The sequence below is a fragment of the Acipenser ruthenus genome, chromosome 42 (genome assembly GCF_902713425.1).
Source record: "Acipenser ruthenus chromosome 42, fAciRut3.2 maternal haplotype, whole genome shotgun sequence".
Taxonomy (NCBI): Eukaryota; Metazoa; Chordata; class Actinopteri; order Acipenseriformes; family Acipenseridae; genus Acipenser; species Acipenser ruthenus.
Genome location: NC_081230.1, coordinates 9,322,796 through 9,349,557, shown reverse-complemented (window position 1 = coordinate 9,349,557; position 26,762 = coordinate 9,322,796). Strand labels below are relative to the sequence as shown.

Genomic DNA, 26,762 nt, shown 5'->3' with positions numbered 1-26,762 from the left:
AAAACCTGAATTTTAAGACCTCTTTCCCTAACCCTAAACCACCCAGCCCCCCCCTCCGACAGCTGCAGTCTCACTTACAATAATACACAATAACAGCCTGCAAGCATAGCTCGCATTTACTAGCATTGTACATGCAGCATTTACATAAAGATAGGAATAAAAAAAAAAAAAAAAACATGTAGGCGGGAACAAATGTTTGTTCCCCATGGTGTGGGGGGGGGGGTACAAATATTCAGGGGAAGCAATATTTGGTAACACCAGGACAATATATTTGTTAATAACAGTAAACAAAAAATCACTGAACAAGCTGTTTACAGCTCAAAGCCCCAGTAGAAATAGAAAAGCGAGCGTATCTATAAACAGCAGCAGCTGGATAATGGCTGCAGGGCAGGGTGCGGACCGGTGAGTGGCTGACAGGGTCCCTGCAGGGTCCATGAGGCAGTTCTGAAGGAAAGACTTTGCAACGCAGGAAGGCACTCCCATGGAGAACAGGCCCAGTGCCGCCACTCGGCCCTCTGGGAAGGGGAACAATGCCCGGGACAGGAAACGAGGGCTGTGGATGCCGGGCCACGCTGTGGGAAAAATATTTCACAAGGAGAGAGGGAATGAGAGGCACTGAGCCAGAGATACTGAGAGATACAGAGACATATACAGTGCAACCACTGAGCTACTCAAACCCACTGCCTTCCACGCTGCAGCCCGGCACTCTAACCACTGAGCTACTCAAACCCACTGCCTTCCACGCTGCAGCCCGGCACTCTAACCACTGAGCTACTCAAACCCACTGCCTTCCACGCTGCAGCCCAGCACTTGAACCACTGAGCTACTCAACCCACTGCCTTCCACGCTGCAGCTCAGCACTCGAACCACTGAGCTACTCAAACCCACTGCCTTCCACGCTGCAGCCCAGCACTCGAACCACTGAGCTACTCAAACCCACTGCCTTCCACGCTGCAGCCCAACACTCGAACAACTGAGCTACTCAAACCCACTGCCTTCCACACTGCAGCCCAGCACTCGAACCACTGAGCTACTCAAACCCACTGCCTTCCACGCTGCAGCCCAGCACTCGAACCACTGAGCTACTCAACCCACTGCCTTCCACGCTGGTGGCCATGCAGAGTTTGGTTGCACTGGCACAGTCATTTAGTTTTTTCTCCCACAATCACTAACAGACACAGACCGAAATGCACCAGACGAAATCATCTCAGAAGACTGAACGCTGCCATGAATTCATTTTATTTATCATAAATATTATTACGACAGTTTTCTATAGTGCAATCTTCAAGTAACAATAATACAGACAATAAAAAATAATATAGCATCAACAACATCAATATCATCCTTAACATATATATATATATATATATATATATATATATATATAGCGTGTTTATTCCCATCGCTGGAATGTTTTGTCACAGATGTGCACAGATGTGTCCCTAACCTCACTAGAGAACACGCGCTCCACTGGCCTCAGTTCACAAGACGCTGGAGATCCAGGGAGATTCTGCACAGCCTTTCAAAGCATTTCAGTGCATCACTAATCTGTGTGGCACTCAGTGCAGCAACGCAGGGGGCTTAACTACCAGTGCAAAGGATATATATATATATATATAAAGACACTGCATCAATGCAAAACCGGATCAAATATCTGTCAAAGACATTGCTACACAATGCAACGCTGAGATTTCCACCCAGGTGCTGAAGTGCCCATATACAGTATAAGCCATTTTGCCGATGCAACAGAAGAAAAGTCCAAGGGGACATCTTCAAAGTGGACGGATAGCTTGAGTCTCTCCGTGCTCAGTGCGAGGGTACAGTGGGGCGGGGCTGCGCGGTCAGGTGAGGGTCCCGTCAGGTTTCAGGGCCACGCTCTCCCCCGCGGGACAGTTCTTGCCGTTGGTGCTGTGTTTGGTGCCGTGGCTCCTGCTCAGCTCCACCACGGATGAGGTGTGGTAGCTGGAGTGCAAGTCATTGCTCATCAGCCTTCCACTGCACTGATCTTTATAATGCAGCCACTCCCTCTTCAGAGCTGCCTGGACCTGTGCGGGGGAGATGGGGTGAGAGAGAGGCTTGATACCAGGAGGTTCAAATCCTGGCTCAGCCACTGACTCCCTGTGCGTGACCCTGAGCAAGTCACTTCACCTCCTTGTGCTCCGTCCTTCAGATAAGACGTAAAACAAACACGCTCCTATTGGAAGCAGTTGTGATGCATAGTTCACCCCCTAGTCTCTGTAAATAGCTTTGGATCAAACTCAAACATGTTGAGAAACACGTGCAGCTGGCACAGCTTACCTCTCCGTTACAGAAGCAGAAGATAGTGGCGACCAGCAGGCCCTGAAGAGACACACAAAACCGGTTCAAAAGTTTGACATTCATTCAACAACAACATAGAACAGCTTCGAAAACGCACACAGGTTTAGTTAGTCTTTTAAATGGAGCAGTTTGAAAACGACTTCCACGTGCCTGTCGAATACAGAGGTCAATGTAATCTGTTGCAAACAACGAAACGCGTTTAACCCTGTGATGCCCAAATGAAATGAGAACATCTACTTTATTTACTTATTCGTGGAGCTGGATTCCGTTTCTCGTGCCAGCGTTGCATGATGGGATACAGACATGGGCACTACATTGGTAAGGGTATGGTAAACGGTATTGAGGACGGCCCCCTGTCTCTCTCCAGGCTGCTGCGTACCTGGTAGTGCATGAAGATGTGCATGATGTACTCGTAGATCTCCTCGGCCAGTCGCCACTCCGGTTTCCATGGCAACAGGACGAACTGGATCCCCAGCAGGGGTACCAGGATGAGCGTGGCTCGCACAGCCTTCATGTAAGTGCTGGACTCAGCCTGGTGAGTGACCTTGAGCTTGGTGATGAGGACCCGCACGATATTGAGCAGGAAAAACAGGTTCACCTGCAGAGAGGGGGAGAGAGGCAGTGATCAACGCACTGCAACGAGGAATGGGGGTGCAGTGATCAACGCACTGCAGCGGGGAATGGGGGTGCAGTGATCAACGCACTGCAGTGAGGAATGGGGGTGCAGGTTTGCTGCTCTGCTAGTGAGCAGACAGCCCCCAGGAGAGCATCAAGCTGTCATTCAGGAAAACCGAATCGGGACAAGATAAATACTTTATATACACGTTTACACATGCGACTAGATTCCTATACAGCAGAATAATCTACAGCATGTTATTAAAACAAACAAAAAACAATGTAGGGTATCTTTCATCAAATGTGTGCCGTTTAAAACGAACATCTACACAAATACTGCATGCAAATGAATCTAATCTCTTATTAGCATTGAAAATATTAAAAAATCAAGAACACATATGAAAAGCAGGAGCGCACCAAACCCTGGGCACACAGTTCATTCTAACTGGATCAAGGTGTGCCCCAGTTTTGATGGTGAGATTCACATCACTGCAGGTGTATTTGAGCGTTCAGTCCCGCTCTCCCTGCTCTGTGTGTCTGACATGAACACGCTTCTCTGTACAACAGCCCTCCCCTCCCCTTGGACTCTGTGGTAACGTGCTGGTGCTTACCAACAGGGCCACGCAGATCGGTCCGTGGATGATGTACAGGAGATGAGTGGCAGCGCTGATCCAGCAGCTGTGGAGGGAGAGAGAGAGAGAGAGAGAGAGAGAGAGAGAGAGAGAGAGAGAAAGAACCTTCTTTTTTTAATGATTATTATAGTGTGTGTGTGTGTGTGTGTGTGTGTGTGTGTGTGTGTGTGTGAGAGAGAGAGTGTGCGTGTGTGTGTGTGTTTTGAGCACAGTCTTGTTTCACAGGTGATCGTTCTTACTTGTCATTGAAGAAAAGCAGTCTGGCCACTGCATGGATGACGGCTGGGATCAGAGGGAATCCTGGGACACACAGAGGGAAACAGCTGCGTTAATTCCAGAACCTCCCGTGTTCCTGATTTACAGACGCAGGGAGCACCGCTACAGCCAGGCTGAAACCAGGCTGTATCACAGGAGTGGCTTCATTCATCCAGGAGTGTTTTAAATGTGCAGGGCTGTCCGATACAACACTCGCAGGCAGACCAGCTGTGGGACGTGTTCTGTGTGCATCACAGGACTGCAGCACACATTCAAGATGTAGGCTTTGGGAGGCTTTAAATGTGATTTGACCTTTGCAATGGTTTGTGTTCTGTGTTTTCTGTGTACAGCGTGGCGTGCACTCACCCCAGCCCAGGATATAGTACCAGCACATCTGCTGCTCCTCCACGAACACGGCCACGATGATGAGGGTGTGCAGGTAGATCCCCTCACACAGCATCCAGAAGTAGTTACAGCCCATGGTGTAGAGATACAGAAACTGCAGCACCTTGCAGCCAGCCTGCAGAGACAGGAGGAGCCACACTTTACACACAAGCAAACCAGGCAGCTAGCATCGCTGGCTTAGTGTTGAACTCTTTCAGTGCTGGAGTGTTTAACTCTTTCAGTGCTGGAGTGTTTAACTCTTTCAGTGCTGCAGTGTTTAACTCTTTCAGTGCTGTCGAGCCCGGCACAGGAAGACAGCGAGACTGTAAACAGGAAGCCCGTACCGTGTTGTGAGTCTCGTGCTCGTGGTTATTAGCCACGGCAGAAAGGCAGATGATGGTGACGATGGAGTCGAGGATGAAGGACAGGAACAGGTTCTTGTGAAGAGAGATGCGCTGGCAACTCAAACTCCTGCCAAGGAAAACAACAACAACAATAATAATAATAATAATAATAATAATAATAATAATAATAATAATAATAATAATAATAATAATAATAATAATTTTAAAACACACTCACTTGAAGTAGAAGAAGATGCAGAGCGAGATGAAGAGGGATACCAGAGAGAGGCAGTGTCCGGTAATGGCCAGGTAGTACTTGCTGTATGCCATCTGCTCAAAAAGAGAAGAGACTGCATTAGCAGAACTGCTGGGACTGAAGAGGCATTCACCACACTGTAGACTGAAGAGACTCCCTTGATTCTCCACTGTCTGACATGCAAGAAACCCTGAAGACTACTGGCTTACAGAAGTCTACTGACCAGGTACAGTACGCGGGAATCTGAGCTCAATATTACATCCTAATCACGATTCAAACCAGATTTTAAATGTGGCAACACCAAACGAAACGTAACACATGAATAAGACTCCCATTGCACAGCAGTGATTTGATCCGGTCCTGGTTTTGCTAGGAGTTCAATAAGAAACACCTGAGCTTGTTATTAGCTATACACACTGTGGGGTGATCAAGCTCCTAGTAAAACCTGGAATGGGTGAAACTGCTCTGCAATAGGAGTCCTATTACCATCCCTGGAACGTTTCGACTAGAAGTATTTTTTTAATATCTTTGAAACGTGTCATTGAATTGATTTCGTTTTTTGGTTGAGTGGTTTTATAGTAGATCCCTGCATATCTGTTAAAGCTATTTCATTCAGGGTTCTGGGGGGGGGGCTGGGGGGGGGGTGGTCTTGCCTTGAGTTTGGCCCTGGTGAAGGCAGAACACAGGGTGTAATTGGACCAGGTGCGGTTACTCTCCGGGTGACGAAACCACTGTCCGTCTTCATTACAAACCTTCGTCACCTTTTCTGCAAGCACAGCGAAAAAAACACAGTCACAACCAGCTCACAGGGATGGAAATAAGACTCCCGCTCCATAGCGGTGTGATCCACGCCTGGTTTTACTAGGAGTTTAATAATAAGACCCACCTGAGCCTGTTAGCTAGACACACTGTGGGCTAATCAAGCTGGTAGTAAAACCTGGAGTTTTGCCATGCAACAAGAGTCTTATTTCCAACCCTGAAAGTCATGATATAAACCAGCGATCTGGAAGTGTGGAATTCTGCTCCCCAAGGCTTTCATTAAAACTCATGCACAGTATACAGTCTGCGGGCAAAATCGCATGGATAACAGTAAGAGATTCACTTCACAAGATTCATTACAATCGCGATGAGGACATCACTCACCCAAGGGATCGAAGTCCTGGAAGTATTGAGGGCAGAACTGGACAGCCTTGTTCCCGGGCGGGGTGTCCTCCCAGCACATCCAGCCATCCCACGTGCGGTTACAGTAGGGTCCTGGGACAGGGAGCGCTCGTTCAGTATGGAAACTATTTCACACACCCCCTCCCCAAATCGGTTTAGAATGCCAGCTCAGGACAGAGTCCTTCATTCCACAAGCCAATCACCTCTTTACACCCAGGAGCTCCACAGCGCCCCCTGGAGCCCAGCAGGTGTCTGCTTTGAGATCAAGGGGCGCCTGGCCAGTAGGGTGCGCTGCAGAACACCTCCCTGTGAAATCACCCAGCAGAGACTGGCAGCTTCACACAGCCAGGACGGACTCAATTTAACAGGGGTGTCGCTCGAAGACCTCCCCATAATAACGCTACTTCACTGAGAACATGCACTGAGAAACTCTTCTGCTAACACTAGCCCTGGGGGGGGCAGCCCAGCGGGACTGGGGAGGGGTGGGGGGGTGGGGGGGGGGGGTCGTTACCGTCTCCCCGGTAGGGGGGGTCCCTGAGGATCTTCAGGTAGCACTCGAACTGGGCAGACAGGATCTGTGCCCTCGACACCCCCATGGGCACCACAGACTGGGGGGTGGCAGACACGGCTGACAGCGGCTCCAAGGACACCAGCGCCCCCGCAGGAACCTGCTGGAACAGCAAGAAGAGACATGCTTTTATTTCACCTGGTGGGAGTTCGACTGGAATCATACACCCAGCCACTAATACTGTGTAACAATGTGTAATTACGAAAAAGCAGTACTGTATTCTACATTTTGTTAATGTTTTAATAAAAGTCAATTTGTACAGTAATTCTGCAGTTTTCCTATGCATTTACCATGATTTGTAATCTTTAATATTTGTTAACCATAAAGCTGAACTTTGCAATGCTTTACTATGCTTCCCTATGCTTTGACATGTTTCACAAAGGTTTTTAATGTTTTTCGACAATTGCAACTACAAGGGTGGGCATCATGGATTTTGTTCAGGTTTCTGCGTCACTTCCCCCTACCTCTGTTACCAGCGGCAACAACAGAATCCACAGCAGCTGTCCTCTCTCCATGGTGCAGCTAAGTGGCGCTCCCAGAGACGGCAGGCTTGTGCATCAGTAAACTCTGAAACAAGCACCACGACAGATCAGGACACAAGCTTAAACCAGACAAGAAAAAGGGCCAGGTTCACTAGCAACAAGGACGGAAATAAGACTCCTGTTGCATAGCAGTTTCATCCATTCCAGGTTTTACTACTCCAGTTATTCTGAAGCATAGAGTCTATATGAGCACCACACCTCTAACATCTGTAAGCAATCAGCTTGCAGTCCGTGCATCCCTTAATCGCAATGTCCTTCTGCCCTGGTTTCAGCTGTCTTGGGTTACAAAGCCTGTTTCTGTTTCAGCTCAGGGTCTCGCTGAAGCAACATTCCCAGCGACAATCACACAGACACCAGATTTTACTCCGCACTGGATAAATACAGATACCCAGAGCCTGGGGGACTTCAGTCAGGCCTGTGAAGGAAGCCATGTGAACTGCATCAACCCTGTTGTTATAAACTTTGCATGCTTGGAGTTGAAGCTTGAGTCTGTGAACACACTGTGGCCAAGTCACAAATAGCACTTTCCCAGTGACCAGAGCCAACTCTGTGCTTTGTTATACAGCAAGAGCCTGCCGCGCTCAGGGGAGCCACACAAGAAGGGAAAAAAAAGGTTTTCTTTAGTTTCTTTTGATTCATTCCTAAGGAACGTATTAAGTCACTTCCAATAGGAGCTTGTTTGTTTCATTCGAAGGACGGAGCACAAGGAGGTGAAGTGACTTGCTCAGGGTCACACACAGGGAGTCAGTGGCTGAGCCGGGATTTGAACCTCCTGGTATCAAAGCCCTTTTCTTTAACACATTATAACCCTATTATCTGAGAAGCCCTGCTGTGGTTTGCCTCAATCGCTTTCTTTGAATCTGTAGAAGCGAGCCAGATCAGGACTGTTCACCAGAGCAGCAGTATCCACCTGCATTTATTAACACCAAGCGGGGCACGCAGCGTTTCACCCGTTCCAGGTTTTACTACCAGCTTGAATAGTCACAGTGTGTACAGGTAACAAGCTCAGGTGTGTTATCAAACTCCTAGTAAAACCAGGAGTGGATCAACGTGGGTTAAAACACACACACACTTGATTTTATTGCAGACGTGACTGGTCTTGTAAATGTGACGCCAGCCGAGAACAATGATAAGGGTTAAATTCAGCTCAGCGCTAACTAAAAGTATCTAACTTCTTAATATGATTTGTTTATTTAGCAGACACCTTTATCCAAGGTGGCTTACAGAGGGTGTGTGAACTATGCATCAGCTGCAGAGTCACTTACAACTACGTCTCACCCGAAAGACGGAGCACAAGGAGGTTAAGTGACTTGCTCAGGGTCACACACAGTGAGTGAGCTGGGATTTGAACCGGGGACCTCCTGGTTACAAGCCCTTTTCTTTAAGCACTGGACCACACAGCCTCCTGTAAGATGGCATTCGACATGCTGTTGTGCTCCAGTGCATTTGGATGGCATTTTCTTTGTCCGGTACATTGCACCATGCAAGGGAAATAGCTGTGCATCTTTTTGAACTCATCAAGCAAAAACTAGAGCTGGAAACAAAACATTGACGACCATGCTGGGATCCAACATCCTGTTTTTTTAAACAAATCTTTTTTCTTCTGCTCAGGTTGAGCCTCACATGACTTGGTTTAACATTTGATTAGCAAAATGATGCAGTCAAATCACCCCTGCGGGCAGCTCAGGAAAACCCTGATAAGCTCAAGGAGATACAAACAAAACGCACAGCATTTCAAAGTCAAATTACAAACACACACACACAACTCCGAGTGAGTCAAGTCAAATGGAAATGTTATAAATAAAGCTGAGTTTTATATGAACAGCAGCCAGACACGTTTCCTAAATGTGCTGAGCTTGTCCGTCCGGTAACGCACAATAGCAGACTGCAAACGTCAAACAGAGCTGCCACGGACCAGGGGGGGAAACCATTCACAGGGAGAGGTCAGAGCGGGGTCACGAGGTCCAGGCTCCCTCACGTACTGGACTAGATAGCGTGCGAGGAAGCAGATAACAGAGCGCTCCACGCTGGCATCTTTCACAGTCCCAACCCTCACACTCAAAAGTGTTAATAACCTGACCTTTCTGAAGGCGAGATACACAGATAAAGGCAGTAGGTGATTCAAATGAAATCCAGGGATGCAAACTCCTGTTGCATAGCAGTTTGATCCATTCCTGGTATTACTAGGAGCTTAATAAGACACACACTGAGCTTGTTACCTGTACACACTAATCAAGCTCGTATTAAAACCTGGAATGGGTGAAACCGCTATGCAACAGGAGTCTTATTTAGGGTTTTTTCATTCTGAAACAGCATGTTCTGGTTTTCTTTTTGTGTCTGTGTTTGCTTTGAGCAGATTGAACCAGATTAGTTGCCCCGACTTCTGTAAAAAGACATCAGGTTGTTTTTCAAGAAGTTGTGAACCGCAGCAGTTCCTCAGGAAACGGCCTCTTCCACTCTTCCAGCATCTAAAAATATTTCCCATTGTCTGACATCCCACGGCTTGTGAGAATGTTTTCAGGGACAATGATGCTAGCAAGCCACTGCTTCCCCTCGGAGCCACAGGCCCGGACACCTCAGTAAAAACAACAATACTATTTCTTTTTTTTGTTTTTGTGCGTGTGTGTGTGTGTGTTGTTGAATTGTTTTTCTCATCGCTAACTCTTTAACAAAAGTCCTGCCCTGATCCGACCTCTTAATTATAATTACCCGAGCGATCGTGTGAACCACTGAACCCCACATCCATGCAAAGCAAGCCAGTGCATACATGGGGTCTGAAAGAAAATAAACGATCCATTCTACTGTACAGCAACAAAACATCTCACGGCTCTTCGGTCTACCTGTTTCACAAATCAATATTTCAACAATGTGACTGTATAGCACCCCCCCCCCCCCCAGTGAAAAATGATCTTCCAGGAGCTGGTAAGGTTTCAGTTCCAGCATCGCGGCTGCGTCGTTTTAAGCTGCTGATGCTGGTGGATGAAACACATCATTACCCAATGTAATGGAAAGAATCAGCTGTGAAAATTGATTTCAATTGTTCTCCATCAGCACACTGACAAGCAGGAATCAGAAGCGGGTAACCCTTCAATGAGATGATAGCGATGGGGGTAACCCTTCAATGAGATGATAGCGATGGTGGTAACCCTTCAGTGAGATGATAGTGATGGGGGTAACCCTTCAATGAGATGATAGCGATGGGGGTAACCCTTCAGTGAGACGATAGCGATGGGGGTAACCCTTCAGTGAGACGATAGCGATGGGGGTAACCCTTCAGTGAGACGATAGCGATGGGGGTAACCCTTCAGTGAGATGATAGCGATGGGGGTAACCCTTCAGTGAGATGATAGCGATGGGGGTAACCCTTCAGTGAGATGATAGCGATGGGGGTAGACACAGACACACACACACACACACCAACACACAGAGACACACACACACACACCAACACACAGAGACACACACACACACACACACACACAAACACACACACGTTTCTTCCATCCAGCTGAAGGTTTGTAGTCCGAAACGTCCTGATAGAATTGAAATATGTAAACTGAAATATTTACATTTTTACAAGTGCCCGCGTATTCTCAGATTACGGCCAAATGGAGCTGTGCAGCTCCGTGCAGATGCGTGCCTTGTTAATGTTTAGCTAATCAGCGCGTGGAAAAACTGTAACCCAACCTTTCTGTTTTTTGTTCTTCGGTTGTCTCATGCGTGCAACCACGCCAGCTCCAATTCTGACTGTTAAACAGATGAGGGATTAAACCGGGGACACGTCCCACTTGTGGACATTTAAAAAGACCCCTCTGGCGCCCCCCTGAGGAAGAGCTGAGCTGTCCAGCCCTGGCCTGAACCGACTGTCCTGGCTCTGTTTATTTCTGTACTGTTTAAAACGCACGCCGGAAACACTCACTTGGGCTCAAATCAAACACACAGCGCACACAGTTTATACAATATAAAAGCGTTCAAGTCTGAGCGTCTGAGTCCTCTCAAACTGTGTTTGCTTTCTCAAGAGCCCCTCCTGACCTGTATACAGTTTAAATCTAACACGTACACTGTGCACACCCTCGCTTTAACAGAGCACAAGTTTCCAGTCCTGGCAGTGTTAAGCGCTCTCTAATCTGCAAAATGTCAACAGAACAAGACCTTTTTGATTCGCTGCATTCTTGCAAAGTGGCCAGAGAGAGATTGATATGCTTTTAATAATACTGTACGGTATTGCGTAATACAGCTTCTAACAACTTGTGGGGGGGCAGTGTGGTCAAACTATATCCTGTCCGCAGCTGGGTTTTATTAAGGGCATTTTACAGCGCCGGGGAACCACAGCCTGGACATCACCGCTATCCCACTAAAAATAGCTGGCTGATGCAACCCAGATGGGCTCCCACGGGCTGTGCTGCGATACCATTCATGTGCAATGCAGACTTCTCAATGTGATTAGGATTTGGATGATTTCTCTGTGTCTTCACTGCCGTTTGTAGAGCTCCAGAACCTCTGCCAGAAAAGAATCCACAGAAACGCCACTTTTTAGGTGAAGACTTTCCCCCCCTGCTTCTAAAACCCCTTCAGCAAAGTTAAGAAAAATGCATTGCAAAGATTAAACAATGCAGGGACACTGCCGATCAGTTAGGAGCAAGCCTTCAGCTGCTACACATCTGTTAAATGGCAATCCTGCATCTTTAACACACGCTAACAAACAATGTAATATCTACTGTAAACTACACTGTATTTAAATATTGAGCTTGCATCGTAACCCTGCACTGCCCTGTAACACCTGGAGGCAGTCTGCCAAATAAACTAATAATAATAATAATAATAATAATAATAGCAGACAGCTGTACGGTGCGTGGGTGTAATGATTATACAGTGAGAAGGCTTCGCTGCACAGATTATGCTGTAAAAATAACAGTCATGTCAATGCTGAGATGGAATTAAGCGCATGACGCGCATTAAAGGGATTCACTGATAATTATCAATTCTGTTTGCAATGATCATTGCCATGGTTGTGCTATTGAACCCGAGCTGTGTTGTATTGCACACCGTCTGTTTCCATAGCTGTCCATACGCTGTTCAGCATAAAGCATTAAGTAATAATAAATACCAGGTAATTATTCAGTAGAGCCGCAATCGCTGAGCTTAAAATTCAATTTCATGAAAAATCCACATGAAATAAAACTACCAACATTATATATTTTAAAACTGAGCAGCTGTCGTTTCCTTCGCTGATACATGGACCTACATACAGGACAGCTGCCAAATAATAATAATAATAATAATAATAATAATAATAATAATAATAATAATAATAATAATAATCCTTCTGCAGAAACAGCATTCACATATTTACCTCAGTCAGTTATCTGAGTCCCAGTGCTGTTTCTCTGGATCCTCTGATAATGCAGTCTGGTAATGCAGAGTCTCAATCTCCCGCACTGTGCTCCTGTTTCAATCCACGTTTACTTCTTGATTTCTTAAATCCCTGGCAACTTTCTGAATCCAAGTCTTATTTATTTAATTCTGTTTCTCAACCGTTTAAAAGTTCTTGCGGTACCTTCTTGTCAATGTCAACCCAAAATAACTCAGTTTATTGATAACGTTTGATCTTTCGCGCTGTGAGCACTACAGACCGCCTTTTCAAATGAATATTCTTTAGCTATAGATTGAACCGTTTCTCTTCAGTATCTCTCCCCTCTTAAAAAAAAAAAACGATCGTTTTCCTCTCACAGCAGAACGAGTTTTTCTTGTTTATCGCTCTCCCTCCCTAGTTTATCTTCATTGCATTCCGCTCTTCCTCGATTGTTAGTGTTGATCCATGTCATTCTTCTCTCTCTCTCTCTCTCTCTCTCTCTCTCTCTCTCTCTCCTCTCCTCTCCCCTCTCTCTCTCTCTCTCTCTCTCTCTCTCTCTCTCTCTCTCTCTCTCTCTCTCTCTCTCTCTCTCTCTCTCTCTCTCTCTCTCTCTCTCTCTCTCTCTCTCTCTCTCTCTCTCTCTCATGTCACTTTAGTACTGGCACGGTGGTGCGGATCCGGTTCAATTATATTATTTGACGGTAGCTTTTAATACCTCACGAACTTTCTACCACACAAGTCTTAAAAAGTTACAGCATCAAACAAATAGATAGATAGATAGATAGATAGATAGATAGATAGATAGACAGATAGATAGACAGACAGACACCGTATTTTATATACAAAGTTATATATATATATATATATATTTTTTTTTTTTAAGTATAGCTGACACTACTAACTCAATCAGAAACCCGACACGGTCACCTGTGACGTCCTTCCTGCTGCTGACCTGCGCGAGGTACTGTAAATACACAGAGGAGGTCAAATGGACAAGTGGAAAGAAAAAAAAAAAAATCATGCAATACTCCCCCCCCCCGCTCCCCCGCTCCCCCCGCTTTAGAGATCGTTTTATTTTCTTCCAAATGGATTGACCTGACTTTGCCTTACAGTAGCTAGCTGCGTCACTGCTTTACTAACAGCTAACACATGTGAAAGTACCAGCGCCACAGATTCGTACAGTCTATGCTGTGAATCCGGTCCCCCTGTTTTTAAATTATCTTTCACAGTAAAAGACATAGATAAACAATCAATAAAACGTTCCTGTCCAGGCTTGCTTACTGAATGAGAAGACAGCCACGTCTCTCGAAGCGCTCGTGACTCTCTGGAAAGCCGACGCAATGCATTCTTGCACTGACACTGACACACACACAGAAGCGCACAATGCACACACACACACTACACACAGTCACAGACGCGCACAGTGCACACACACACACACACACACACTCACAGACGCGCACAGTGCACACACACTGATACACACACACACACAGAAGCGCACAGTGCACACACTACTCACAGACGCGCACAGTGCACACGCACACACACTACACACGCTCACAGACGCGCACAGTGCACACACACTACACACGCTCACAGACGCGCACAGTGCACACACACTGATACACACACAGACGCGCACAGTGCACACACACTGATACACACACACAGACGCGCAGTGCACACACACACACTACACACGCTCACAGACGCGCACAGTGCACACACACTGATACACACACAGACGCGCACAGTGCACACATACACACTACACACACTCACAGACGCGCACAGTGCACACACACACACACACAGACGCGCACAGTGCACACACACAAACACACAGACGCGCACAGTGCACACATACTGATACACACACACACACACACAGACACAGACACAGACGCGCACAGAATGCTACACCCCTGCCGGCTTTTTCTCTGCCCCCTGAAGATAGAAAGGCGAAACGAAGGACAATGCTGACCCCTGCTGGGCACAACTCGTATAGACACACGCACGCCCAATACTCTACAGCGCAGGCTGCAGACTCTGAGAAGCTCCTACCGTGTTTTTTGTTTGCTCTTTTGATGCAGGCTGGAGCTTTTCCTGCCACACACACGCACAACAACACGAATAAGGTGCAGTCATTCTAATGCGGGTAATGGCAGAAAAGACTTTTAGCACAGCCAGCGAGCGCTGCTTTGAAACGCACAGGAGGCGTGGAAAGCGAGCACAGAGACCCCTGTCACGTGAGAGAGGTGACTCCGCCTCCGCCGCTCCCCAAGCTTCGGAAGCGACGTTCCAGAAGAATACGCAGCGCTGGTAAACATACAGCGAGGGGACTGTCTGCACCATCCGCGCAGTCAATAAGCGAAGTAACGGATTATGAGAGATACCTCGCCGCTTCAAGAGTCTGAACGGAACGGGGGGGATGCAGCAAGCACAGAACACATCGTGCTGAATCGAGACCGCGTCTCTGCAACTAGATCTGTACTGTGCAAGGAGGTAACTGTGTAGCACCGCTCACAAGAACAAGGGCAGTTATCGTGTCTTAAAACAACTCGTTTAAATTCAGTACCAGCAAGCTACAGACCACTGCATGCATAGTTGTAGTTTTTCTTTTTAAGACCTATATGAACATAATTTCGATATTTTATTTAACGCCATGCAATCTAAGAAACCACACAGTGGTATCTCACGGAAACTACAATAGCAGCACAGTCATGTTAGATTTCGAAATGTCACATGTCAGCGTAACATTATTCATGTAGATGCGTCATGCAAAACCTTTTGGCCATAGCGGTAATGTTTTCCTTGCAGGAGCAGCAGCCGGCTGTTTAAATGGTGCAGCGTCCCGCCATGGGATCGTGTCAGTCCCACGGAGGGTTCCGGCCCCTGGCGGAGAGCAGCCGCACGGAGGGGGACAAAGACGACGATTCGCTGGACGGACAGGACAGGCAGGACGACATCGCGCAGTTCCCGTATGTGGAGTTCACCGGGAGGGACAGCATCACGTGTCCCACCTGCCAGGGCACCGGCCGGATCCCCACGGGTGAGTGCGGGGAGCGCGACGCTGACACGCCGGACTGCCTAGCTGGCGTCTCGGCATCAAGCCGTTTCTGTGGGGGTTTAAGTTGCATGGACACGTTTATTTTGGCGATGCCCTTTTAACAGGACCAGCTGAAACATGGATTGGAAATATCCATCATTTGTATGTATATCTCTCTTAATATATTTTAGTATTTGGACCAGCTTGGTAACTGAGAGAATACAGGCATTGATTTGGGACTGCCTTATGGATTAAGCTAAGCAAAATAAACGAGACCAGAGCAGTGGGACAGGGTGTTATTTTGGGATCAGTTAGATGAACTTGATCATCTTAATTTAACAGATCAGAGATACAGACCCCATGTCTTATAACAGACATGAAAATAAGACTCCTATTGCACAACAGTTTCACCCATTCCAGGTTTTATTACAAGCTTCATTAGCCCCAGTGTAGCGGTAACAAGCTCAGGCGTGTCTTATTAAACTCAAAGCAAAACCAGGAATGGATCACACTGCTGTGCAATGGGAGTCTTATTGCCATCCCTGCGTTAAGGGTTTTTTTTTTTGTTCTCTTCCCACAGGGCAGGTGAACGAGTTGGTCGCATTGATCCCCTACAGCGATCAGAGACTGCGGCCGCAGAGAACGTGAGTGCGGGCGTAAGGGTTCGAGCTCTGGTGCTCTGGAGCTCTGCTCTGACCCCAGAAACACTAAACAGGTGCAAGCAGCATTATCCAGTCACGCAGGCACGCACAGACGCACACACGCACACAAGCACACACAGACGCACGCACAGACGCACGCACGCACACACGTTGCTTGGGCTAAGCGCGCTCTCTCTCTCTCTGGCTCCCCCTGCTGCTTGCAGGAAGCTCTACGTGGTCCTCTCGGTGGTCCTGTGCCTGCTGGCCTCCGCGCTCGTGGCGTTCTTCCTCTTCCCCCGGTCAGTGCTGGTCAGCGACGACGGCATCAAGGTGGTGACGGTGCAATTCGACCGCAACAACAGCAAGGTCTTCATCAACATGACGGTGAGAGCGTGCGCCAGGGTCAGGGGTAGGAGTGATGGGTCAGGGGTAGGAGTGATGGGTCAGGGTCAGGGGTGATGGGTCAGGGTCAGGGGTGATGGGTCAGGGTTAGGGGTGATGGGTTGGGGGTGATTGGGTCAGGGTTGGGGGTGATAAGTCAGGGTTGGGGGTGATGGGTCAGGGTTTGGGGCGAGCAGGGTCGGTGAGGGTGCCACACTCATTTCAGCTTCTCCTCCTGTTTGCAGAGCACCCTGAACATCAGCAACCCAAACTTCTACACCGTGTCAGTGGACAGCCTGACCAGCCAGGTCCTCTACATGAAGACCGTGATCGGGACCCAGCAGCTCAGCAACGTGCTGCAGATCCAGCCCCTCAGCCAGAGACAGGTAACCCCTCCCCCTGGCACGCTGTCAAAACCGAGGGCCTGTTGTAAGCCACTCTGCAGCAGCAGCAGCAGTTGAGATGCGCAGTTCAACCCCAAGTCTCTGCAAGTCGCTTTGGATAAAAGCGTCCGCCAGGTGACTAAATAACAATAAAAAGAAGGCACTGCTTTTTCCTTCGCCTCGCATTGAAGGCGTACAGGTGCGCGCGTCGCTGATGTGACAGCCGAGGCATGGTTCTGTTAAAAATCCCCTCCCCCTAGGTTTCGCTGCAGCTGATCTGGTTCTAAACCTCCCTCTGTGTGGGTGTAATCCCAGCCCTGCTGAGCTGGCCCTCTCCATGACCTCTCTCTCCTCTCCTTTCTGTTTGCTGTTCAGGTGAATTTCACCGTCGCCATGGAGATCAGCGGCAGCCTGTCCTACGTCTAGTAAGTGAAGAATCGTTCTATTTTTGCAGTTTTATTGCTGCTTGGAGCCGGTAAACTGCTGATAAAGCACAGTGCACTTTGCTCTGCTAGCCTAGGACTGCTGAGATTAGCAGGCTGTGTGATGCTGTGAGATCAGGGTGAGGGCAGATTGATATCGATAGGGTTTCTAGGAGCTTCATTAGCCACAGTGTGTACAGGTAACAAGCTCAGGTGTGTTTGATTACACTCCTAGTAAAACCAGGAGTGGATCAAGGGGGTACTCGGATCAGGATTTTAAAAGCTGCTTTTGTCGTCCCTTCACAGCACTTTCTGCACCATGGCAACCATCAAGGTGCACAACATCGTGGTCTTCATGCAGTAAGTCCTGTCTGCTGCTTCCAGTCATTTCCTTCTCCTGCCTGATCGCTGGCCACGGGGATATCGTGGAGGGGGGTCCGGACAGCAAACATACCCTTTTGCATCTAGAGCTACAGCCAAACGTTTAGCATCGCCTAGAAATTTAAAGTATCTGGGAAAACTACAAAGCGGCGGTCTGTAATTCAGTATGTTAATGTTATTCAGCAGCTTTCATTGGACTCTTACGAAGCGGAATGAGTTCATTCTGTAGGGGGATGCAAACCCTTTGGCCACAGCTCTAGAGGGTCTCTAGATTCACGGCTGCAGTTCTCGCCCCTCTTAGGTAGTTTTAAATGCACGTTTGTTTAAATGGTCCAGTCTTTCTAAAAGCAGTAACTAGACAATGCAGGAACAGCTAGCATATCTTTCTTGTCGTGTTTTTAAAGTGAAACGGCTGTACCTGACGTGTGTGTGTGTGTGTGTGACGGGCCTCTCTCTCTCTCTCTCTCTCTCTCTCTCTCTCGCTCTCTCTCTCTCTCGCTCCAGGACCTCGGTGAAGACCTCCTACATGGTCCGCTCTGCGCAGAACTCCCTGGAATCTTATCGGTACATCGACTGCGGCTCCAACTCCACTGTGCACCGAGCACTGGTCCTGCAGCTCGGGGCGTTGTGAGCACGGAAAACCAGTACACCCAGTACAGACTAAAAACACTCACCCAGCGACTCTGCAGACCGTGCTTTTCATACACGCTTGTAAACAACCTAGACATCTAGCCGCAAACGGATTAATATTTTTTGAGGCTTTAAATGAAGGAAAGGGTTGAGGTAGCTGTTATGGTGAGAGTCAGGTCATCTCTCCCTCTCCTCTTGCTGTAAAGAAAGCAAAACTTGCAACCAGATAATTTCAGTTGAAAAGAAGGGCTGTCTACGTCACGAATGCCTTATGCTTCCGAGTTTGTTTTATCTTCATTCATATTTTAGTGGGAGGGGTTGTTGAGTTGGTTTTGAGCTCTCTGTTATAGTTTTTTTTGTATTAAAAGCTGGTGCTGGATGAACCAGAGAGGGTTCATATTTGTTCAGGAATTGATATATTAGAGAAATTGATTAATTTAAAGCCTCCAACTATACAGGGACCTTGTGAATTTAATTTATGTCTATGAGAAGTTTAAGATATATTTAGCAACACAAAAAAGTATTTATTAGTGTGCAAATGTATCGGAGCACCCTGGTTTTGATTGGCTGTGCGGATGAAATCAAACCACTGGAACTGAGAATCTTGGAAAATGTCAAAATATGCAAATTTGTGATTGTCTAATTGAATTGATGACTTTAATAGGCCACCCGTGCAATTAAAAACAATAAGAGAAAAGGAACACAGAGCCACACATGGTGAAACGCAGGAGACTTCTTAGAAGTGTATTTAAGACGCCTGATTAAGCGTTCTAACATTTTCACACGAGTGCCTATTATTAATTCTATATGGCCGATTACTGAGCGGAAATGGAAATTCTCGCACCCAGAGGTTTTGATGCAGGCAGGTATATAAAGGATATCAATGACTGGAGGTGTTCTCATACATTGGCACACGACTGTATGTCGTAGTTATTTGTGTTGCATAAGGACCTGGTAATGCTGCAGTTGTCTGTACATAGTTGAGCAGAGATGGAGCCACTAAACAGGGTGTGTTTCAGAGAGCTTCAAGGTGGCTGCATCTCTGATGAGGTTCTGCTCCTTGATCTCATTTATGTTTCTATATGAACTCTTGTAAAAATGATTCTAAACCTGCTCTTCAGAGTTGTACGTCGTAAAGTTATTGCTTCACTGTAAAATAACCTTTGATAAAATAAAATGCATTTGTTAGTTTCTTAATGTGCTTGACGGTGTTTTTATTTTATTTATTTATTGATGTTATTATTTTAAGGGTGACGTGATTATATTTTTAACAGCTCATGTTTATCTAATTATCTTAACTCCACAGCGGGTTGATATTTCTCAAGACTTTAAAAAAAATAAAATAAATTTGATTCGCAACTGCAGCCGTTAGTCAAAAAAATCTCCGAGAAGCTGAGCCCACTTCTAGAAAACTTCCAGGCAGCTATTATGCTTTTCCACTTTTTGACCCAGATTTTGGGATTCCCAGCTCGGTAGAGCCGTGCCCCTCTCTTGTCCCAGGCCAGCTCACAGCCAGGGGACCCTCGGTGCTAAAGCGCCTCCCTGAGGATCAGCCCTCTCTCCCGCGGGCGTAACCTGCTTTAAGACAACAAGAACCAGGAATAGAGATACTTCTGTTGTTGGTTTGTGGTTTTTTTTTTTTGTTTAATTAATTTTTATTCGGTGTTGTTTTTTTTTTATTTTGGGAGGGGGGTTTCTGCCAAGAAAATACCCCAGATTAAACATCATTCAACAGAGATTATACATCATCATAGGTCAGGAAAAATTACAAATGAAATCAAATCAAAACAAACTTTTTTTTTTTTTGTTTATAGAAAAGCTTCTACCTTTTATTGCTAAGGAGGGGAGGGGTGGGACTGGAGAGGAAAAATAACAACAGAAAATTACAGTGACAGAATCACTTCACAAGAAGAGGCTAAGTCAGTGAAGACGGGTACTGTGTCAAGTTCTACTCTACCATGCTCAAAACCAGTATTGCAAATATTTAAAAACAGCTATTTTACATATACAAAATAGTACAGGATTTCATTTCCGCTTTACTTACTTTTTTTTTCTCAAAAAAAAAAAAAAAAAAAAATGAAAATAAAATTGTCATTTGCCCCCCAAAATCTACCTCTTATCGTTCTCCCCCCTTTATACAAAAAAAAAAAAAAAAAAAAAATGTTAAACAAACCGGTAATGCACATAAATCATCAAAAAGTAAAATCAGGGATATTCAAACAAAAAAGAAAGGAAATAAAGACGAAGAGAGAGAGTTCTCTGACACACCTTTTACGGGTGGAGCTTTTGAATGGCCGACACCCAACTCGCCTGTTGATTTATTTATTTTTTCCAATTTACATTAATTAAAAACTATCACCACCACCAAACACACGCACGCACACAGAGGCACCTGATTGCAGCCCGAGGGATATCTTATCCATCCAAAGACTCTGTCTTCAGCATGCTCAGAAAGCCGTGATTGCACAGCAGCAGGGGTGGGCTGAATGCTTTTCAACTCATCGCTCAGCCACTGGGCGACCTGACGCAATGCTACGGGCCTGGGAGGAGAGGAGAGGGGAGGAGAGGAGAGGGGAGGTGCGCGGTGGTGTGAGTGGGGAGGAGGTGAGGAGGGGGTCCGAGAGCGTGTAGCACCTTCTGATGAGTGGGAAAGTCATTAACAAACCCACCAAGCTCAGGAGTCACACACACACACAGCCTGGGGGTTTGTGCTTCAAGGTAACTTAGTGTGAGGTAGCTTTCAAAAACAAATTCAACCAAGGAAGAAGCAAGTTTGCAGATGTATTTATATATATATATATATATATATATATACACACATATATATTATATATATACACACAGACACACACACACATATATATATACTATATATATATATGGAAGGACCTACACTTCCTGTTGTCTTTTAAAAAGGTACTGAAGAGGCGAATTTATAAAAAAAAAGGACAGGTAAAAGGATGGCGAACGCACTGAAAAAAAAAATATTTGGAAAAAAATATATATATTAAACAAAGCCCAGATCGAAATGTACTTTCCAAAAAAACATTTTTTATATCAATTGTTGAAAAATTACAGACCGTTTTACAACAATAGCACCATTGTTTTATTATAACACACAGCACTTCTGCAGATACACACTGTGACGTTGCTCTCAGTAGGAACGCCTGCACTTGCTCGGACGGGGGGGGGGGGGTGGGGGCGGGACGAGGGACACTGATATGGCGGGTTTCTAGAGAGGGGGCTACTTCTTAACAAACCATTTCATAACACACCTCTCACCCCTTTGAATCTTACAGGAAGACAATAAATAAATAACACCAAGTTTTTTTTAGTTTTTTTTTTTTTTTTTTTTGCTCGTTAGCGTTTGTTCGTAGGTCGTCTGCCCAGCCCCGGTGTTGGGAAGTCTGGAAGCTGTGAGGATCGCGGGTGGGATTTCGTGGAGCCATTCAGTGCAGAAGTCCTAGGAGTGACTGGAAAGTACTTAAACGTCCGTTAAAAAAAAAAAAAAAAATTAGATTGTTTTGCTTTCTTTTTGAGTGTGAGTGAGTTTTGTTTGAACTTTTTCTTGCTTCTTATTAAGTTATTTTACAAGTAGCAGACTGGGCCAATGTCGACGCCAAATTCCTGGTCTGACCCTCCGATATCTAGAGGTGCAATGTCCACAATGGGCAGGCGGGACGTCTTCTGGGATTTGTACTCGATTACCGTCTTGCCCCATCGGTCAGTGTGTTTCTGCAAGAGGAGAAAACAAGCGTGTTAAAAGCTGTGGGGCTGGAATCTGTTCACAGAGCTCTCCTGTGCAAGAAACAAGAACCGCTATCTAGCTGCAAATGTGTTCGTTGTGAATTACATGCTGGCCGACTCAGGAACTAAGAGCACGTGGTACCAGACACTTCAGAGGACAGCTCCCGCAAACAGAGCCGACTTCACTAGGTTTCTGCGTACTGATAATGTGGTGTGCAAGAAGTATCATCTTGCAAATGTATTTTATTAGTATTATTATTAAAGACCAAATTAAAAGCTGGTATTTGAAGACAGAAGTGTTGCACTGCACAGGGCTGTTCTTGCTCCTGGGCTCACACAGCCCGGGCTGATCCCCCCAGCGCTGTTGACTCACCGTGCAGCCGTCCTCCAGCACGTTGTAGGTGAAGCGGCTGTTCCCCTCGGCTCTGATCTCCACATCGTTGGAGCCCTGCAGCAGGACGGCCTTCTTCAGGTTGCCGGCGCTCTGGTCCATGTAGGCGATGCTGTTCTTGCAGTGGTAGGTGAGGTTCTGGGAAGCCTCTGTGGACAGCAGTCTCAGGAACGTCATCTGGATGCTGGCAGTGTTGGGGGCCAGGCTGTCATCACCATAGCTGAACTGCAGGAGGAGACAGAGAGATGGTCAGGGTGGGTGATGCTCATTCCGGGCTCACATGTATTCAGAATGCTTCTAGCAGAGGAGACAGGATCATGCTATGTGTGTGTGTGACCCATTCGCTCTCCAACCTTGACTGAAGCTTCAGCAAGGTGTCACGCTAGGAGCTTGTAATGTCAATGAAACAACTGTATATCTGTAATTATTGAAGGCAGTTATTTTACTAGGACCTGGGGACACCTCTGTGATTGAGACAGTTTAAGCAGCAAGTCAAACGAGGCACTTACATGGAATCCTCCATTCATGGTCTCTCCGAACCAGACGTGTTTGCGGTCCGCGCTCTTGCTGGTCCACCAGTTCTTGCGGGGGATGCTGGCTGGGTTGGGGTACACGCAGGTCTCCCCGCTCTCCATGTTGCAGAACACCTTGATGGCATCGACCGCGCAGCCCTGGTTGGGATCGATCCAGTAGTCTCCTGCAGAGCGGAGAGGGAGGGACAAGGGCTCGGAATAGGACTCCATAACAAGGAGGTTCCCTGCTAGCTTCAGTTTCACTGCACATCTACTGTACCGTAACTGCACCAAGATCCCTTATTATAACAGTAACCCCAATCTGACCGTGGTTATAGTGCTACAGGTATAGTCAGTGCAATTAAAACATAGGCTAACCACAATCTCATCCTTTGGATGAGGCGTAAAACCAAGGTCTTATTGTAAGTGACTCTGCAGCAGCAGCAGTTGTGATGCATAGTTCACGGCCTAGTTTCTTTGGATAAAAGCGTCTGCTAAAATGACTAATTAATGTTAACAATTATAGTGAGAAGCGGGATTCACTCAAGGGGTTGGATTTCCAGTAGGAACTTCACAGGCAATAGCACTGACAGCGCAGACAGCAATGTGATTGGGAGAGCGTTTCTCACCGCTCTTCCAGTCAGGGTGGCACAGTTTCAGGTCTCTGCAGGTACGGGCTGGGTTCTTCTTGGAGCCCTCGGGGCTGCGGATGTTTTCGATCTGGTTGTTGAGGGATTTGAGGGTGGCGTCGACCTCGGCGTCGTGCTGCCTCAGGGAGCTGGAGGCCTCGTCGGCCCGCATGTACCTCATGGGATCCGGGGCTTTCTCGGGAGCGGCGAGCCCGGCGAAGGCAGACATGTCGATTCCGGGGCCGGGAGGACCAGGGGGGCCAGGGGGTCCGGCGTTACCAGGGGGACCCTGCAGGGGAGAAGGGGGAAGAGACGTCAGGAAAGCAGGGGGGCACACCTCCTGTTGTAAGAGACACTGTGAATAGGACTTTCTTGTACAAGAGGTTTATAGAGGGGTACTTACAGCTGGGCCAACTTCTCCAGAACGACCACGAGGACCAGGTGGGCCAATAGGACCTGGCTGGCCGTTAGAACCGTCCTTACCATGGGGACCGACGGGGCCGGGTGGGCCCTAGAGAAGGGGGCAAAAACAAAAGGTTAATAGCCAGAGGCTTATCTGGGTCTAAGAGCCCGGTACACCAGTATGACAGGGTAGTGGAACAGAGAGCCCAGTCCACGTGTGGCGTGTGTGCGTGTGAACCAAGGACATCATTGCAGAGCTTGCTTGACGTGGTCTGCTGTTTTACTGTTTAATGCCCTGTTCCTGATGCTTGTTTTTTTCCTTCGGTGAAAGACTGGGCTGTGCTGAGATTGCTTACTGCAGTTACATCCTCTCGCCTACCATTTCACCCGTTTAACATGTGTTGTATTTATGTGTGTTGTGCATTACACCTTGCCCCTATCTCAGCTTGCCCATCAATACGACGTCAATCGGGAACACGCAGGTCGGTACTCACTCTTGCACCAGTTGGGCCAGCAGGACCAGCAGCACCTTGGTCTCCAGCAGTACCCTACGAAGAGAGGCAGAGAGAGAGACAGAGAGAGACGGGGGAGGGGGGGTCATTCACAGCAGGCAGTGGAGCATGACGATACCTGAATGTTTCAGAAGCACGCCCTGCGGACGGCAGTGAAAGGGGGTGACTTACTGGAGGTCCGGGAAGACCCTGCAGGCCAGTGAAGCCACGGTGACCCTTCTGTCCTCTCTCTCCAGTCTCTCCAGCCTCACCCTTGTCTCCACGGGGTCCTTGGGGTCCCTGAGGCAAAGACACACACTCCCGTCAGCTTCACGCTCACAAAGAGGTACAGTATTCTTATACAGAGCTAGATACCACAGACAGATGGATCTCTGTCTAGGAAGGTGACACTTACAGCCATTCCTCTAGCGCCAGCGGGGCCAGGAGGTCCAGCAGGTCCTTGTGCACCCTGGAGGAAAGGAAAGAGAACCGGTTACAAAATCCTCTGCTGTAGTTTTCAATGCACAGCGTATGACATCCTGTGCCACAGCGATGGCGTGGTTAAGGGTGGCACTCACAGACTCTCCTCTGTCTCCTTGTTTGCCAGTTGGGCCAACGGGTCCGGGGGATCCTGGGGCGCCAGGGGCACCGGGAGCACCAGCTGGGCCTGTCTGACCACGGTCACCCTGTAGGGGGGAGACAAAGCACACCGTCAAGACCCCTGCAGACCACACCCACCCAGCCCTGTGCACTGCACACAGGCAACCTCGCTAAAAACTACAAACCATTAAAAATTGGGATTGTATTTTAATTGAGTTACTGTAATGCAGGCATTATCATTCCAATGTCCTTGTACTAGTCTGTGTCTGTGATCTATGCCTGTGGAGTGTCCAGCAAGTTAAACCATGGTCTCTAGCTGCAGTTAGGGCAGATCTCCCGCACACCCCAAGCTGGGAAGCTCACCTTGATGCCAGCGGAACCATCTCTACCTGGAGGACCATCCGATCCAGGGTTGCCCTGTAAGGAGAAAATGGGCAACATTAGAAATATTACACCACAGAGTATGCAAATCTATTTTGAAATAAGCAGTGCGTGCATTTGGTATACAGCTACAATCAGACTTTATGTCTTTATGTCTGTAACTACAGTCAGACAGTATACAACTACAGTCAGAGTATTTGTAACTACAGTCAGACAGTGTACAGCTACAGTCAGAGTATTTGTAACTACAGTCAGAGTATTTGTAACTACAGTCAGACAGTATACAACTACAGTCAGAGTATTTGTAACTACAGTCAGATAGTATACAACTACAGTCAGACAGTGTACAGCTACAGTCAGAGTATTTGTAACTACAGTCAGAGTATTTGTAACTACAGTCAGAGTATTTGTAACTACAGTCAGACACCGTGTGTGCGATTGAAGTTAGTATTTCTGACGCTACAGTTTGTATGTTTGTAGCTACAGCCAGACAATGTACAACTTCAGTCAGTGTGTGATTGAAGCTACAGTCGGACGCAGTGTACAGCTACAGTCAGAGTAAACAGTCAAAGTATACAGCTGCAGTTAGACACAGTGTGCGCGACTGAAGCTACAGTCAGACAATGTATGTGTGTAGCAACAGTCAGAGTATATGTTTGTAGCTACAGTCAGGCAGTTAGAGAGAGCGTTTTCGACTGAAGCTACCGTCAGAGTATACAGCTACAGGCAGTGTATGTTTACTCCTGCTGTACATTCAGAGTAAACAGTCAAAGCAAAGACAATGTGTTTTTGTAGCAACAGAGTACAGAGCTACAGCCAGACAGTGTATGTTTACAGCTACAGTGAGACACAGTGTGTGCGATTCAAGCTCCAGACAGACACTGTGTGTTTGTAGCTATTCAGGCAGACCCAGTGTGTGTGTTGGTAGCTACAGTCAGACAACATATTTTCATTGTTACAGTCAGTCATTGTGTTTCTATGCAGCTAGAGTCAGGACATGCATTTTCGTAGCTACACTCAAAATATATTTTTGCAAGTACAGAAGTTAGACTGTTCAGTTTTACGGAGCTACAGTCAGACAGTGTAATGTTCATAGCTACAGTCAGACAGTGTAATGTTCATAGCTACAGTCAGACAGTGTAATGTTCATAGCTAGTCAGACAGTGTAATGTTCATAGCTACAGTCAGACAGTGTAATGTTCATAGTTACAGTCAGACAGTGTAATGTTCATAGCTACAGTCAGACAGTGTAATGTTCATAGCTACAGTCAGACAGTGTAATGTTCATAG

At 47.0% G+C, this 26,762-nt stretch overlaps 3 protein-coding genes across 11 annotated transcripts in view; 1 reads left to right on the top strand and 2 right to left on the bottom strand.

Annotated features, from left to right (window-relative positions):
* Positions 1-208: 208 nt before the first annotated feature.
* LOC117401090 (calcitonin gene-related peptide type 1 receptor-like) lies at positions 209-14,018 on the bottom strand. Of its 6 annotated transcripts, none has more exons than XM_059011540.1 (13): positions 13,711-14,018; positions 6,999-7,101; positions 6,478-6,637; positions 5,949-6,059; positions 5,459-5,571; positions 4,788-4,879; positions 4,550-4,676; positions 4,188-4,341; positions 3,806-3,866; positions 3,546-3,612; positions 2,699-2,917; positions 2,299-2,340; positions 209-572 (listed from the first exon to the last, which is right to left on the bottom strand). In XM_059011540.1, exons 2-13 carry the CDS (start codon positions 7,047-7,049, stop codon positions 354-356), a joined length of 1,416 nt encoding a protein of 471 aa, XP_058867523.1. In that variant the 5' UTR covers positions 7,050-7,101; positions 13,711-14,018; the 3' UTR covers positions 209-353. The 6 variants fall into 6 exon arrangements, with proteins under 6 accessions (XP_058867523.1, XP_058867524.1, XP_058867521.1 ...); XM_059011541.1 differs by lacking the exon at positions 13,711-14,018 and adding an exon at positions 12,430-13,267 and having other exon boundaries at positions 6,478-6,634; XM_059011538.1 differs by lacking the exon at positions 13,711-14,018 and adding an exon at positions 12,430-13,266.
* A 640-nt stretch (positions 14,019-14,658) lies between these two features.
* LOC117400959 (transmembrane protein 106C-like) lies at positions 14,659-19,516 on the top strand. Its single transcript, XM_034001325.3, has 8 exons — positions 14,659-14,937; positions 15,253-15,484; positions 16,062-16,125; positions 16,347-16,506; positions 16,749-16,889; positions 17,262-17,311; positions 17,615-17,668; positions 18,194-19,516. Exons 2-8 carry the CDS (start codon positions 15,274-15,276, stop codon positions 18,318-18,320), a joined length of 807 nt encoding a protein of 268 aa, XP_033857216.3. The 5' UTR covers positions 14,659-14,937; positions 15,253-15,273; the 3' UTR covers positions 18,321-19,516.
* Positions 19,517-21,350: 1,834 nt separating this feature from the next.
* LOC117400958 (collagen alpha-1(II) chain) overlaps positions 21,351-26,762 on the bottom strand; it is a 32,040-nt gene continuing 26,628 nt past the window's right edge. For all 4 annotated transcript variants that reach the window (XM_059011534.1, XM_059011535.1, XM_059011536.1 and 1 more), the window contains 10 exons: positions 25,455-25,508; positions 25,070-25,177; positions 24,907-24,960; positions 24,684-24,791; positions 24,495-24,548; positions 24,002-24,109; positions 23,599-23,887; positions 22,967-23,154; positions 22,440-22,682; positions 21,351-22,054 (listed from right to left, as the gene is read on the bottom strand). In XM_059011534.1, the coding sequence (XP_058867517.1) occupies positions 21,908-22,054; positions 22,440-22,682; positions 22,967-23,154; positions 23,599-23,887; positions 24,002-24,109; positions 24,495-24,548; positions 24,684-24,791; positions 24,907-24,960; positions 25,070-25,177; positions 25,455-25,508 (1,353 nt within the window). In that variant the 3' untranslated portion in view covers positions 21,351-21,907. The remainder of the gene's footprint in view (positions 22,055-22,439; positions 22,683-22,966; positions 23,155-23,598; positions 23,888-24,001; positions 24,110-24,494; positions 24,549-24,683; positions 24,792-24,906; positions 24,961-25,069; positions 25,178-25,454; positions 25,509-26,762) is intronic.

Coding starts and splice junctions, on each gene's coding strand:
- LOC117401090 (XM_059011540.1), bottom strand. CDS start 7,049: ATGGAGAGAGGACAGCTGCTGTGGATTCTGTTGTTGCCGCTGGTAACA. Junction 4,677..4,787: donor TGCATCTTCTTCTACTTCAA/GTGAGTGTGTTT, acceptor TTTCCTTGGCAG/GAGTTTGAGTTGCCAGCGCA. Junction 2,341..2,698: donor ACATCTTCATGCACTACCAG/GTACGCAGCAGC, acceptor GTGTCTCTTCAG/GGCCTGCTGGTCGCCACTAT.
- LOC117400959 (XM_034001325.3), top strand. CDS start 15,274: ATGGTGCAGCGTCCCGCCATGGGATCGTGTCAGTCCCACGGAGGGTTC. Junction 15,485..16,061: donor CACCGGCCGGATCCCCACGG/GTGAGTGCGGGG, acceptor CTCTTCCCACAG/GGCAGGTGAACGAGTTGGTC. Junction 17,669..18,193: donor AACATCGTGGTCTTCATGCA/GTAAGTCCTGTC, acceptor CTCTCGCTCCAG/GACCTCGGTGAAGACCTCCT.